The sequence below is a fragment of the Accipiter gentilis genome, chromosome 6 (genome assembly GCF_929443795.1).
Source record: "Accipiter gentilis chromosome 6, bAccGen1.1, whole genome shotgun sequence".
Lineage (NCBI taxonomy): Eukaryota > Metazoa > Chordata > Aves > Accipitriformes > Accipitridae > Astur > Astur gentilis.
In genome coordinates this window covers 36,115,377-36,129,984 of record NC_064885.1, presented here as the reverse complement: position 1 = coordinate 36,129,984, position 14,608 = coordinate 36,115,377, and the positions used below count along the sequence as shown (strand labels likewise).

Below are 14,608 nucleotides of genomic sequence, written 5' to 3'. Positions count from 1 at the left end.
TTTTTCCCTACTGTGCCTTGACACATGAAGAATTGAGAATAAATTCCAGGGGTTTTTAGAGTTCATTTCAAGTTTATTACTGTATTTTTTAAAAACTAGTTTGTAATTAATGAGGAAAAAAGACCAAAACACTTTTTTTTCCTAGAAGGGTATGCTTGTATACTATGCTTCAGACCTTACAGAACATGAATGAATTTGGGTTGGGGAGTGGTGGGGTTGTTCGGTTCTCAGTTTTGTTTTTGTTTTTTACTTGATGAAAATAAAAGGATAATGTGTTGTAATCATAGTATATGTTGATAGCAGTGAGAAAAATTGTGTGCAGTAACATTTCAAAGACAGTACTAATATCGACATTGTTTTCAGATCTATGTTAGAACAGGTATCTACCATGGAGGGGAACCTTTGTGTGACAATGTGAATACTCAAAGGGTACCTTGTTCTAATCCCAGGTAAGCTAAATACTTGAATGACTATAGAGAACCTGACTTCCAGGGCATCATAAATGATAGCAGTGAAGGAATAATGGCTTGACTTAGCTATTATTCAGGTAGAGCTCCTTGGTGGGAATTCCTTGCCTTAAGTTTTGTAAAAATATTTTTACATATCCCTGTATTTATAAATAGAAGTAACTTAATTCAAACACAAGTATTTTTGTGTCTCATATAATAGTATAGTTTATTTACTGAACAGATCTGGTTTACGTGTGCGTTTACGGTTGCCTCAAACTCCAACATTATTACTCATTAATACTGTGAAATGCGCATAGCTCTGGGTGACTGAGCTCTGGTTTTGACTGTGAATCAATAGCAGGTGTTCCAGTTGCAGGTTCAAGTTTCACTTTCAGCATGAGGCAATGTGATGTCATGTAACCTGCAAATTTGTTTCATTGAGGTTGTATGGTATGTTCTAAAGCGGAACCACTGAGTGTGGAGAGGTGGGTATCATTTGCTAACATGGAAGTGACTGCCAGATCTGGGCTGATTATTTTCAGGAGAATTGACCTACCATCAATATCTGGAAAAATACATCTACTTAAAAGTGCAAAAAGAAGTTTTATATGAGCTTATATAAACATCTTGAGAACAAATATCTAAAAGATGTTCTCGTAACTTTGACTAATGAGGAGGTATGAAATTTCAGCATCTACTAGGATTAGATGCAAAGTATGCATTCAGAAGTAATTTTTTACTTGCATTTTCTGTCTGACTTCACGTCTTTCTTAATACACTTTGAAACTTTTTCTGTCTGCACATTTTCTAGGAATATAATCAGGTTTTATAATTAGAGGGCCTAATAATATACGTAGTTGTGAAAAATAGCTTCTTCCTCTGAGCTGCCCCAAATATAGCTATACTTGAATGGATAGTTCTAACTGTTCTGGAGAGAAAATCTTCTTGGAGAGGTGGTGACGGGTATGGCTTGAAAACATGGGTATAATTACACATATCTGTATTATACAAAATGAACATGTAAGAAAAGTGAATTGAGGTTTATCTGCCAATTTCTTAGAGAAGGGCTTTGACAGTTATTTCTTTGTAAAACTTTGCTTTTAGTAGCTACAGACACATTGAAAAAATTAATGCTGTCCTTGGAAGCTGCTGCCTCTTCCAGCTGAGAAAATACAGCATGGCAATCCACTTAGGAAAAACTGTATTCAAAAGTTCCTCTTCAAAAGCACAGTTCTACCAACTGAGGGATAAAGTCTACTTAGAGAAGTTCATGAAAACAAAATATGTATTCCTGTAGAACAAACCTGTGCTCTTTTTACTATGGTAAATACAATATTATTTGAGTTGGGAATATTGTTTTGGATTGCTGTGTTATACTTCTGTGTTATATTCCCATCTTGCAGTTATTTTTTTTTTTATTTCCCAGCAGTTCAAATTTAGCTGAGTTCTGAAAGCTATGCCACATTTTTTCCCACTTGCTTTTTTCCCCGAAGTGAAAAATAATTTCACAAGGTAAACCTTACATTAGTGTAGCACATATGCAAATCCATTATCTTCAGGTTGAACCTATGCTGACAGTTGCAGCTAGTAGGGTTGCAAGAGTGAAAGTGAATGAATCTATTACAAAGTTTGTAGGAATTGAATCTAGCATGACTTTTTAAACAGTGTTGGTGCTAGAAGGCTATTTGGAGAAGTTTCCATTCCCAAAGGAGTATATGGTGTCAAATGCACGTAGTAGGACCCTTCCTCGGTAAGAAAGTGTACGCTTTTTACATGTATACAGTTTAGGCAGGAATATAACAAATGGGTTTTAGTATAACTGTTGATTGGATGAAGTTCTCTCCATGCTCTCCTTTAACCTGGTTTTATTCTGCTTTTTAATCTTATAGATGGAATGAATGGCTATTGTATGACATGTACATTCCTGATCTTCCACGTGCTGCTCGGCTTTGCCTTTCTATCTGTTCTGTTAAAGGCCGGAAGGGTGCTAAAGAGGTAAAATAATTAATACACTTTAATACACTAATAAACAAAAGCCACTTAAGTCAAGTTTGGGAAGATACTTGGTAAATGTTTTCCTGGCAATGAGTCTTATTGCAATGTTTGATTTGAATCTGATTAAAATAGGAGTTTTTTCTTTTCTTGTATCTTATTCTGACTACAACTTTTTTTGTGATCAGAAATTAACACAGGGAAAAAGCTTATTGGTTCAACACTGTCTATATTCTATTGCCAGACACAAAGGCCATTGTTAGTGTTTTGGGGTGCAAGTGCCTTTAAACTCAAGTTTCTAAACCCATATGTTGCTTACCTATTTATTAAAAAAGGGCAATATTTATACTTGAATTTAGAGTTAATTTTTAAAGTAAAGAAAACTTGTGTTGCGTTACTATTTGATGCAAGACCTCGAACAGTAATTTTTAAGAATTTATGTATGGCAACTAATTCTAGCCACCATTACATTCTGGGTTTGAGTGTGTGTCATAGGTACTATATAGTTGGGGTTTTTTTGTCTACAACCAGGTTTACGAATCTTAGAGAATCACAGAATGGTTTGGGTTGGAAAGGACTTTAAAGATCATCTAGTTCCAACCCCCCTGCCATGGGCAGGGACACCTTCCACTAGATCAGGTTGTTCAAAAGCCCCATCCAACCTGGCCTTGAACACTGCCAGGGATGGGTGGGGCATCCACAACTTCTTTGGGCAACCTGTTCTAGTGTCTGACCACCCTTATAAAAAAAATTTTTTTCTTATGTCCGATCTAAACCTATTGTCTTTCAGTTTAGAACTGTTCCCCTTGTTCTGTCACTACACGCCTTGGTGAAAAGTCTCTGTCTTGTCAAAAAAACCCCTCTTTCCATCATCTTGAGTTATTTTGATGTGAGGAAGATGTTAGCATGCATTTGCAAGTATTTTGATACCATTTTGCAAAATGACTGCCATGACAGTCATTTATAGAAAAATATGGTACAGCTTCCACTACCTGCTTTCTGCTAACCTGGGAGTGTAACAGCTTGCTTTGGGGTGAAAATGTTATTTCTTCTGACTTTGCAGTAATTAGTAGATGACCCTGAAAAATCATCTTTCAATCTCTTTAAGGAGCACTGCCCATTGGCTTGGGGAAATATAAACATGTTTGATTACACAGACACTCTTGTATCTGGGAAAATGGCTTTGAATCTATGGGCAGTACCTCATGGGCTGGAGGATTTGTTGAATCCTATTGGTGTTACTGGATCGAATCCAAATAAGGTAACTATCTGCATGCAAGCTTCCTCCTTAAGAGTACCTATTCAAAATATGCTGTATTCTAATTAGTATCATTCAACAGAAAAAAGTAATTTAAATTTCCTTTACATAGGAAACTCCATGTTTAGAGCTGGAATTTGATTGGTTTAGCAATCCTGTAAAGTTTCCAGATATGACGGTCATCGAAGAGCATGCCAATTGGACTATATCACGTGAACTGGGGTTTAACTACAGCTATGCGGGGCTGGTAAGGCAAACTCCCTTCCAAGATTAGCTACTAAAATATGAAAGTATTATTTTCTTTAATTACTTATTTTACTCAGTATAGTAGTGATAAAGAACACTTTTTTCTTATATCCTGATTTATTGTAAAATCAAGAAGTCAATTTTTTGTTTTGTGTTTAGCAAAGTGAGTAATATTTTTTTCCTTTCTTTATATTACCAGTAAATTGACCTAATGCTTCACTGGCCAACAAAAACACTTTAAAGAGAAACTGTCTTACCGTGCAAACTGTTAGGGCATTTTTGACATTTTTATATCGCTAATTCAGATGTCTAAACTACTTAGTTTAACTTTCCAAAACTTGTAATTCTCCTTCAGTGATGCTATATTTCTTTGTTACGATTTCATGTTTATAGATGGGCTTTCTTGTGTAATCCAAAGGTGCTTATAACTCTATACTGTCTGTTTAATGGGCTAGTTAGGACCACAAGTACAGGGAATTTTAAGGGAATTGGTTGGCATACATGAGTGTAGTCCTTTATCTCCCCTTTTCTACGAAGAGAACCTGTGTGTTGACAATTGGCGTTTTGGTGAGGTTTGGCACTTTCTTAAAAGCACTTGTTGGATGATTAAAAGGAGAAAAAAGCAATAAGGCTAAAAATGCTATGTATGTAAAGACAAGGCTGTAAAATTAGTTGGTGTGTTTTACATTTTCTACTGGAGGTTGGTTCAAAGACTTGAGAGTTTCCCCAAGAGAGCATTGTGGCCTGTGTGAAGAAGAGTCTCAGGGTGGAAAGTTCTGCTGTACCAAAAAGTGCGTAGGTGTTAGTAAGCCTCCAGTCTGGGAATTCTGGTGATATTTATAACAGTCCCATCTCAACATATCTTGAACAAAGGGTTGTAGGCATTTGATTTCTCTTGATACTCTCTACAGGAAGTCCATCATAGAGTGGCATATCTGCTTATGGTATATATTGTGACTGTGCTGCAGGGCTCTTAATAAATGTTTAAGGACAGCTGGCTCCTTGGTAAATAACATTCCTTTGCTATAACACAGCCTATTACCTGGGCTTGTATATGCTCAACTCATTGTTTTGTTCCATCTGTAAGCAAAAGTAGAAAATGGCGAGGAGAATAAGCTCTCACTTCAGTGACAAAGTAATGATCAACTTACACTTTACAATTAAAACCCCCAAAATTCTGAGGTAGAATAAAGTCTCAAATTATGTCTTTTTTGTGGTAATCCTTACAATACCATAAAAGAAGGTCTAGTGGTTAAACGTGGAGAAAGCCTATTTACATCAGTGACTAAGTTGACAGGGAAACAAACTGTGTATCACTGCTTTGGTCTCACTTTCTCATTATTCATGCTGCTTTTCTTTCAACCCTCCTTGTCTGCCAAAATCCTGTTATTACTTATCCTTTCTTAAATCATATTTCATTAAATGCTTGGTTAGTTTAACATCACTAGTTATCTCTTAGTATTGTATTTGTCCCCTTTATCTTTTAATGTGTGGTATCTTCAGGTCTGAAGCCAAACTTTCTATATTCAGGTACTGTGCATATTTATAGCTGTTTGTAATGTTAACTATATGTAGGTAGTTAAAAGGCAATGTGTTATTACTCATTCAGAAATTGGATACTAGATTACTATGTAGCATTGGCCATATCTGAAAGAGGTAACATGCTTGACTGAAATGGTCAAAATCAGCAAAGCAGTCACTGAGGTATGAATTCTATATAAATGTCTTCGTTATGATACAAAGAGCGTAACTTTTTTGTTTAACCTTGAAATGCATTACACTGCATTTAAAATCCATTAATACATATTTAGAAGAGATCATTTATAGGTCCATTAATATCTCAAATATGAAAGAATTTTCAAATATTAAATCTAACTTACTGTCCCACAATTCATAGAATTTCAAGTTTTTGGTGTTGACCGCAACAGGATAAATGCATTTTCCTTCTGGGCTTGACCTAAACTATGATCTTTCTGACCCACTATGCAGGTACATTTTATACTTTTTTGACTTTCACTTACTATTTAGGATGACTCTTTCAGACTCAAGATGAATATGTGCAATTAATTGCTTGTTCAATATGAACTATTTGATCTTGGGTTAGGAGCAGGCTGATTATAAAGTCATTATCCATTAACTTCCTTACAGAATGACTCTGGCTTTGCTACTTGCACTGTATCTGTTAACATAATATTTAAGAATGTGTTCTAAAAATTTTCCTGTGCCACAGAGAGTAGTCCTGAATAATTTCCCCCCACCTTTAAGTTCAGTCCATGTGCTTGAGAACAGTAATAAAACCATGTTGGTGCACTAAGATATCATGCTATCACACTACTAACAGGGCAAGATACTAAAAACCCTGTGAGTTGGTTGATTCATACCTTAATATTGGTAGATGAAAGCTTGAAGGCCAGAATATTCTTTTCCCATATAATAGTAGTGAACCCATCATGAGAACACATAATTTATATAATTAAAGATAAATGTAAGGTAGGGAACTTTCAGTCTGAAGTAGATATTGTATCGTGGTATAACCTGACAACTGTTGCTGTTATTTGTGCATATTCTTAAAAATAACACCACCTTTTAAAGGGTGCCTTGATCTCCTTCCTGGAAATTTCACATTGTTCTTTCTTCAGCTCTTTTTTTTTTTTTTTTAAGCTAGATACATTGGAAAGACTTTCTGTAAAAGACATGTAGGTATTTCTGTTTTGAAGTACTAGTTCAACCAGTTGAAAACTTCTGTTGTCAAAACTGTCAAAGCTCGGTTTGTTCTTGCTTATCTTGTTTAATGTGCTTAGTAAAAATTGCTAAGGGAAAGAGCAGAACAAGAGGTCAAATACTGTGGTTTTACAGTTTAAACAATTTGAACTTGGAAAAGAGTTTATTTTATTCTTTTGTAGTAGTAGGTATCAAACACATGCAAAAACATGAGTTCACTATAAACCCACTATTCAACTCTTGTACAATTTTTGGGATAGCTTCATCTTAAGTGTCAAACTTGTTAATTACGGTTGTATTTTATACCAAAGGCTATAACATAAGGTGCTTACGATTTCTCTTTTTTGCTGTGCAATTGATTCTGTAGTTGAAACCACAAAAGCTGCATTATTTCATATGTTGATTTGTGAAAAACATTAAATGAACTAAGAAATGGAAAGCATAGAAGAGAAATCGAACTTGGCACATGAGCTGTGAATAATCAAGTAGTAGTAGTTTCAATACCTCTGTCATTGGTCTAAGCTGGTTCTAATAAATGAAGTCTTAGATAAAATTAATTTCAGTGTGTACCATTTCTGTTTTCTGTGCTGTTGGGGGAATATCTTGTACTAATTCTGGTTGATGTTTTCCAGTCTTCTGTTACTCGGGCTTTCCTACAGTGTTCTACCTTTTATTTACCTAAGCTTCATCCCCCATGTTCTGATTTTTCAGTTCTGATTCTTTCACTTCTTTCAGCAGCTCTCAACAATCTCAAAACTGGAGACAGAAATGACCAGTTTAATTTTGTGCTGCATTGTGTTCATCAGATGTCAACTGTTGCTATTTCTCCACACAGCTGATTTAGTTGAAATGTACCTCTTCTTGTCCCAGTAGTGACTAAAAGCGGTTGTAGAAATCAAAGGCCTGGTCTTTCATCTCTCTAAATTATGAGTCCTCAGTTATAACAAAAGGAAACAACGAGATAGTATTGCATGATACAGAGTTTAAGTGTTGCTATGCTGTTAAAATACTTCCTGTATGCTGTATGACAACAGAAGGAAATGTGTGGAGGGCTAATGGACCACGTTCTCTCTGCAGAGTAACAGAATAGCTAGAGATAATGAATTAAGGGAAAGTGATAAGGAACAACTGCGAGCCATATGTACACGAGATCCTTTGTCTGAAATCACTGAGCAAGAGAAGGACTTCCTCTGGAGCCACAGGTATTTTAAAAAAACCAAACAAACCTTCCCCCCCTCCCCAACTCCCCCCAGAAAATCCCAAAGTAAAACCCATGTTGTCACATTCAAACTTCACCCCATTCACTCCAAATTTTTCATGATTGTCTTTGGTTTTGCTCCCTTTTTCTTTATTTTGTATTGTTGGGGTTAGTGTTTTAGAAAAGCCTTTTCTAAAGCATTCTGCAATGTACATCTTGGTGCATAAGCCCATGGAGAAAACTAAGTTGTTGAGTTTGCTTACGTTTTCCCCATTACTGCAATGTTACCTTCGTGCGTGGATCCTGACACTACCTTATGGTGTTGTTTGGATTCTGCTGACAAAGGAAGAAAGTTGCAAGACTGGGGGGGACATAGTAGATGGTTATTGAAGCAAAAATGACAACTTCTTTCTCTTTCACAGACACTATTGTGTGAATACTCCAGAAATTCTGCCCAAATTACTTTTGTCTGTTAAATGGAATTCTAGAGATGAAGTGGCCCAGGTAACATATAGCACTGAATTAGTTCTAAGTTCAAAGAAGCTTTAAAATATGCTATTTTAAAGAAGTCTTCTGGAAGTTAAAAACATGTTATGTGTGCATGATACATTGAATGAAAACTTAAATGATTTAAGTTGCCACTATAACTGACTGATCAGTCTGGTCCGTAGTTCTTGTTCTTCAGCTCAGTCTGAGTCTTAAGATTTTTTTCCTGGTGGCATTACTTGAAACTTTATGTTGCTGATTTGTCAGTCATAGTTAAATGTGAGGTTTTGTTTTCATTGTTTTTATAGTTGATAAAATAACCAAGTCAGCTGGCAACTAATCCAAATTGTTTATTGAGAGAGGACTGGCAAGTAAACAGCTTCTACTTAGATGCAGTTTGTGTCTGACAACACCTTCTAACAGCTGCGTATTACAACTTCTTCCTAATCAATGCAAGTGTGTAATGTGCTTGGGCTTCTTGTCCACAGATGTACTGTTTGGTAAAAGATTGGCCTCCAATCAAGCCAGAGCAAGCAATGGAGCTCTTGGACTGTAATTATCCAGATCCAATGGTGCGAGCTTTTGCAGTTCGGTGTCTAGAGAAGTACTTGACAGACGACAAACTGTCTCAGTACTTAATCCAGCTAGTACAGGTACATAACATATTTTGGTATACTTGATGTCTTGTGTATATGCGATGATCACAGAGGCTTAAAATACAACAAAAGTTCAGATGATGTGAAAAGAGGTCATCAAAAGTACCTGTTTGCATTGCAGACTATTTAGTAGGAGTAGATGGAAATGTAGTTCACTTTCTGTAGTGCTGTGGTTTTGCTTGTTGATATTAAACGCCAAAATTTTGCAGAGATGCAGAACTGTTCTACCGACTGGAACAGGCAGCTATTTCAGCCATCCTAACATGTGGGAAAGTATGAGCAGAAGCATCTTCTCAAAACTTTGAGCAAGTTGAGGCTAAAATATTTGGTAACAGTAAAGGAAGCATCAGATGGTAAGCTCTTGAAATAGAGGCAGCCAATGCGCTGTTAGCAGATATGTTCAAATCCCGACACATGCAAGTGTTAATACCAAGATCAGTCATTCTACAAGAATTAATGTAAAATATGGTTTTTATTTAACTGCCTTTACTCTGTATATTGTCCATAGAAATAACAACTGCAGCTGATATTTTTCTTTTCCTTTTATCCTTAACTAGGTTCTGAAATATGAACAGTATTTAGATAATCAGCTTGTGAGATTTTTACTCAAGAAGGCACTGACCAATCAAAGGATAGGACACTTCTTCTTTTGGCATTTAAAGTAAGCTTAATATCACGTTAAGGGGTGGTGGAATTCCTATTAGCTATAAACAGTTAGTTGTTCTAAAGGCTTGGCGTACTAAATGTCCTTTCTTAGCAAAATATTAGCACTTAAAGTTTGTTCTATATTGGTTAAGAGTTTGAATGCATAGTCTGGTAATAGAAGTTATCCCTTGCAGTTTCAAAAGCTAGTTAATAATAGATACTTACTCTTGTACTACTTTTTATGTAATGATGATTATTTTAAAAGCAGGGTAGTCTTAAGATTGCAGGAAGCGTCCCATATTGTTAGCTGTTTACAACTTTATTTTTAATAAAGTTTTAACTTTATTTTTCATGCCAGATCCCCCACCAGTCTTTTCCAGAAAATTTTACAAATAGTTGAGTCTTGAAGAAAACCACCCAAAGACTTTGTAGAGCTTGATAGCCTAAATATCTTGGTGTTCTTCCTTACTAAGTGTAATGTAGGCTTTTGTAATTCCTGGTGTTGAGAAGGCTGAGCATAGATCAGCGTACAGCATACTGGATTGCAGCTAGGTCTCACCTAAAAATGCTGTTGTAAGATAGTGTGATCAGATGCAGAAATAGAAGCAAGGAATCTTTGTTGCGCTGTCAGTTCTCTGCTTCCTGTGGGTATCATCAAGGATCATGGAATAAGTTGCTCAGTTAACTTGTCTGAGGGGATATATTTTAGGACTGTGTGAAGACTGAGAGTAGATAAGAACAAGGAAACTAGAGGGACTGCAGCCTGGGATTGGCTAAATGAGACAAGGAGAAAATGAAATAGGTTAGCTTTGTTCTCAGCAAAGAAATCTGGAACTTGAATTGAAAGCTTAGGGTTTACTACGCTGAATAAAGGCAAAGGGTAGAGAAGGACAGGGTGGAGCAAGAAGGAATGGGGAAAAAGCCTATAACCTCTGTGCTGAATTAGTTGTGAAGGGTACTGAAGTCTGATCAGTCCAGTCAAAATGAGATGAGTTGTGGGAGGTCAATACAAGCTATTTACCTGAGAAGAAGGATCCATAAGCAGCCCTCAGGAAGATGTTACAGGTACAGCTTCATTTTTGGCACCTCTAAGTGGTCTTGTCTTTAAGCTATAACTGTTCTTCCTTTCTGTGTAGGTCTGAAATGCACAATAAAACTGTAAGTCAGAGGTTTGGTTTACTTCTGGAGTCCTATTGTCGAGCGTGTGGCATGTACCTAAAGCATCTGAGCAGGCAGGTGGAGGCTATGGAGAAGCTGATTAACCTCACAGATATTCTCAAGCAGGAAAAAAAAGATGAGACTCAGAAGGTATTATAAGCTGTCCATGTACCAAAACTGTTGCTGTTGAGTCACAGGAATTACTTAGAACTGTGTTTTAGTTGATTAACTAGAAAAGTATTAATGCTAACTTCAGTAGATACTATGTTAGAAGCTGTATTATTTCTGTATGCATTGCCATTGTCTACCTCTTAAGGCAATAGAACTGAAGTTAAGGGTTTCAATTGGTGTGATATGTGGCTAAGTGGAGTTGCTTATGTTAGAACTGTGCAAAACCATGCTTTAAAACCAAAGCTAAAATCTGATACTTACCTTCATTTACATGTAATTAGTGTTCTCAGAACCTGAATGTGATTATTTATCAGGTACAGATGAAGTTTCTTGTTGAACAAATGAGACGGCCAGATTTTATGGATGCTTTACAAGGTTTTATCTCTCCTCTTAATCCTGCGCATCAACTGGGAAATCTTCGGTATTGTCTTCAGTTTTGAAATTTGTCTAGATTTTTAAGTAATGCTTAGTAATGTTAACATTTAACCTCAACATTGTTAATGTTAACATACTAAATGCTAGTATCTTCAAAGTTAACTGAATAAAATTTGTAGCAGAGTAATTCATAAAGAGTGAAGTAGTTTCAATATAATGGTTTAACAAATTAGGGAACAACATGACAGTTAGCTGCTCCTTTAAGGTGACAGGAACTGCAGTCCTTTTTCCATTTGTAACAAACACACACTGCTAAAGGAAAATTTACAATACAGCCAACTCTTCTGTTTGGCTTAGCAAATGGTTAACATTGCACTTACTAATTCAGATTTGAAGCTGAAAGTATACGTGGTTCATTGTTAGTTACCCATGCATCTTTAATTTGATACTAGTTCAAAGAGTTTGAAGAACCGGGAGGACTTAGCAGTATTACAGAAACATGGTATGAGAATCAAATTGTGCCTGTTTCATAGAAATCTTATCTCTTTATAGGCTTGAGGAGTGCAGGATAATGTCATCTGCAAAAAGGCCGCTGTGGTTGAACTGGGAAAACCCAGATATTATGTCTGAATTGTTATTTCAGAACAATGAGATAATCTTTAAAAATGGAGACGGTAAGGAAAAATAAGAGTAATCCAAAAGCTACATATCTTTTTGTTTTCCTAACCTACTGTTTAGTATGTTTTCTGAGCATTTAAAATACATACATTAAAAAAAAAACAAAACCAAAACATAAAGAAAATCATCTGAGCAAAGCAATTTTCTTTTCCAGAAAAATTAAGCATGCACAAATAAGTATTTGTCTGTCGCATACAAATTTTGTTTGATCTAAGATGCTCAGCTGGTTGAGGTGGAACATGATGCTATTTAATACTTTGTTCTTTTTACTTGAAAATGTCTTCAGGATATTATAGATGTGTAATCTGTAATTCCATTGTCATGGTTTTAGTGTATATTATTAAACAGCTTTGAAATCACCACCACAAATTTACATTCATTCTCAACTATTTAAAACCTGCTTTTCTCTATTGAGACAACAAAACCTACACTAAACCATGCAAGCCTCATTTCCTTTAGACATACTTTTAGGGGAAAAGTAAAATAAGATGTAACAAAGTGTTCTGGTGTTATGAAATTTACAATCTGTATGTATTTGACTATTCCAGACTTGCGTCAGGACATGCTGACACTTCAGATAATTAGAATTATGGAAAACATCTGGCAAAACCAGGGTCTTGATCTTCGGTAAGCATTGGAGGTCACTCTCAAGCAATGCTGTTCTTAATGGGTTTTGCATTGTTTTGTTACCAGAGATTGCTTCTGTTCTCCCAAGGGTAATAGATGAAATGCTATAAACAGGCATGTTTGTATGTGTTAGTGATTTTTAATTTTTTAATAACTTTTGGTTAACTGAACTACTGGATTCTGTCTCTAGTACTTCACTTTGAATATAGTTGAATAGATCTTGTTAAATCATGCTGAATGCCTTTTTAAGGATTTTTCCAGTGTATTCCCTAAGGCCTCCCAAGAATATGTTAATAAAATTTTGCCTTAACTTTTTGTCTTGATGTAAAACTGAAGAATGACATTGGTGGATACAGTGGCCAGCATGTTACTGTACTAATATCTGGTACACTTTTTTTCCACGAGACTAAAAATAATACACCTAGAAAACATTAAAACTGATTTTTTCATATCCTAAAGTAACAAGATGACACTTACCTGATAACTCTTATCAAACATGCCTGTTGCTTGCTGTCTTAAAACTTAACACTGTTAAAAAACAAATGAACAAAAAACCCCACTTTTTGTACAAACAAACAAAGAAAAAAAACCCCACTTCTTGTCTTTCAGGATGTTGCCTTATGGTTGTTTGTCTATTGGTGACTGTGTGGGACTCATCGAGGTAGTGAGGAGCTCTCATACGATCATGCAAATTCAGTGTAAAGGAGGCTTAAAAGGAGCGTTGCAGTTCAACAGCCATACATTGCATCAGTGGCTCAAGGACAAGAACAAAGGAGAAATGTGAGATTTCCTGTTGCTTGTTTTCCTTGTTCATGTGCTCTTTTTGATGGAAACCTCAAGAGAACTCAAGTTCATGAAGTGGGAAGTTATGTCCATTTGTTTGTGGCTTTGGTTTTTTTCCCCCTGCCCTCCTTTGCCTAGTATTCCTGCTTGTCGCTCTTTTAATGAGTTTGGGTGGTTGTGTGACTTCTCAGCACTAAAGTGTAAGTTGGAGGTAGAACTACGATGGTAACGCTTAAGTCTGTGTTTTTCATTGTGATAAGCTCCTGTTAAACTGCTGGCCTTCAAAAGAGGGACAGTCACTTTAATAGCTAGTTTACTGTTCTGTGATCTAACTGTAAGTATTACTGTTTTCAGAGTGTGTCGAATTTCTTCCTTACTTAGGTAAAGTGATAAAGTCCAGGAACTCTGCTTCATTGAGAGAAGATAGAAGTTGGCGCTTACTAATGGGGGGGAAGTAAAAAAAAAAAAAAAAATAAAAAAAATATTTGCACTTTTGTATTATTAGAATATCTGTAAGAAAATGTGTCTTTTTTTTATTTTATTTTCAATAGGTATGATGCAGCTATTGACTTGTTCACACGTTCTTGTGCCGGCTACTGTGTTGCTACCTTTATACTGGGCATTGGTGATCGCCACAATAGTAACATCATGGTAAAAGATGATGGACAAGTAAGACCTGCTTTTCTAAAAACATAGCTTAATGTCATCTGTCACTTTGATATGAGTTTGTTGGGGGGGATCCATCAGGACTATAAGTAAATGATCAATTTTACTATGACATCATTTAAACACAGAATTACTAATCTTAATACCTTTCTGTCTTTCCAAGCTGTTTCACATTGACTTTGGGCACTTCCTCGATCACAAGAAGAAAAAATTTGGTTATAAAAGAGAGCGTGTGCCATTTGTCTTAACACAAGACTTTTTAATAGTGATTAGTAAAGGAGCGCAAGAATGTACTAAAACAAGGGAGTTTGAAAGGTGAGCCTTTTTTTAAGCGTTTAACTTCCAGTGTATTTTGTACCTAACCTGCAGTTTACTACTGGTGACCTTTAGTAATTAGACCCTTTAACTGAAAAGTAGTATTTTAATTGGCTTGCAGTGGGTATGTTCTAATTCTTTAGTTGAAGATCAGCCATCCACTTGTAAATCAGTAGGTGATCTT

The 14,608-nt window shown here is 35.9% G+C and overlaps 1 protein-coding gene and 1 long non-coding RNA gene across 6 annotated transcripts in view; one reads left to right on the top strand and one right to left on the bottom strand.

Moving 5' to 3' along the window:
• The window catches only part of PIK3CA (phosphatidylinositol-4,5-bisphosphate 3-kinase catalytic subunit alpha), a 48,169-nt gene that overhangs the window by 23,548 nt on the left and 10,013 nt on the right, over positions 1-14,608 (top strand). For all 5 annotated transcript variants that reach the window (XR_007506379.1, XR_007506378.1, XM_049803139.1 and 2 more), the window contains 15 exons: positions 364-449; positions 2,339-2,444; positions 3,550-3,702; positions 3,812-3,946; positions 7,744-7,868; positions 8,287-8,368; positions 8,839-9,003; positions 9,564-9,667; positions 10,788-10,959; positions 11,295-11,401; positions 11,908-12,029; positions 12,582-12,660; positions 13,270-13,440; positions 13,995-14,112; positions 14,273-14,424. Coding sequence is in view for 3 of the 5 variants with exons in the window: in XM_049803139.1 (XP_049659096.1) it covers positions 364-449; positions 2,339-2,444; positions 3,550-3,702; positions 3,812-3,946; positions 7,744-7,868; positions 8,287-8,368; positions 8,839-9,003; positions 9,564-9,667; positions 10,788-10,959; positions 11,295-11,401; positions 11,908-12,029; positions 12,582-12,660; positions 13,270-13,440; positions 13,995-14,112; positions 14,273-14,424 (1,877 nt within the window). In the remaining 2 variants the exon portion in view is untranslated. The remainder of the gene's footprint in view (positions 1-363; positions 450-2,338; positions 2,445-3,549; positions 3,703-3,811; positions 3,947-7,743; positions 7,869-8,286; positions 8,369-8,838; positions 9,004-9,563; positions 9,668-10,787; positions 10,960-11,294; positions 11,402-11,907; positions 12,030-12,581; positions 12,661-13,269; positions 13,441-13,994; positions 14,113-14,272; positions 14,425-14,608) is intronic.
• LOC126039668 (uncharacterized) lies at positions 8,999-11,306 on the bottom strand. The gene is made up of 3 exons (XR_007506381.1): positions 11,242-11,306; positions 10,673-10,789; positions 8,999-9,322 (listed from the first exon to the last, which is right to left on the bottom strand). It is a non-coding gene; the product is annotated as an uncharacterized LOC126039668 (long non-coding RNA).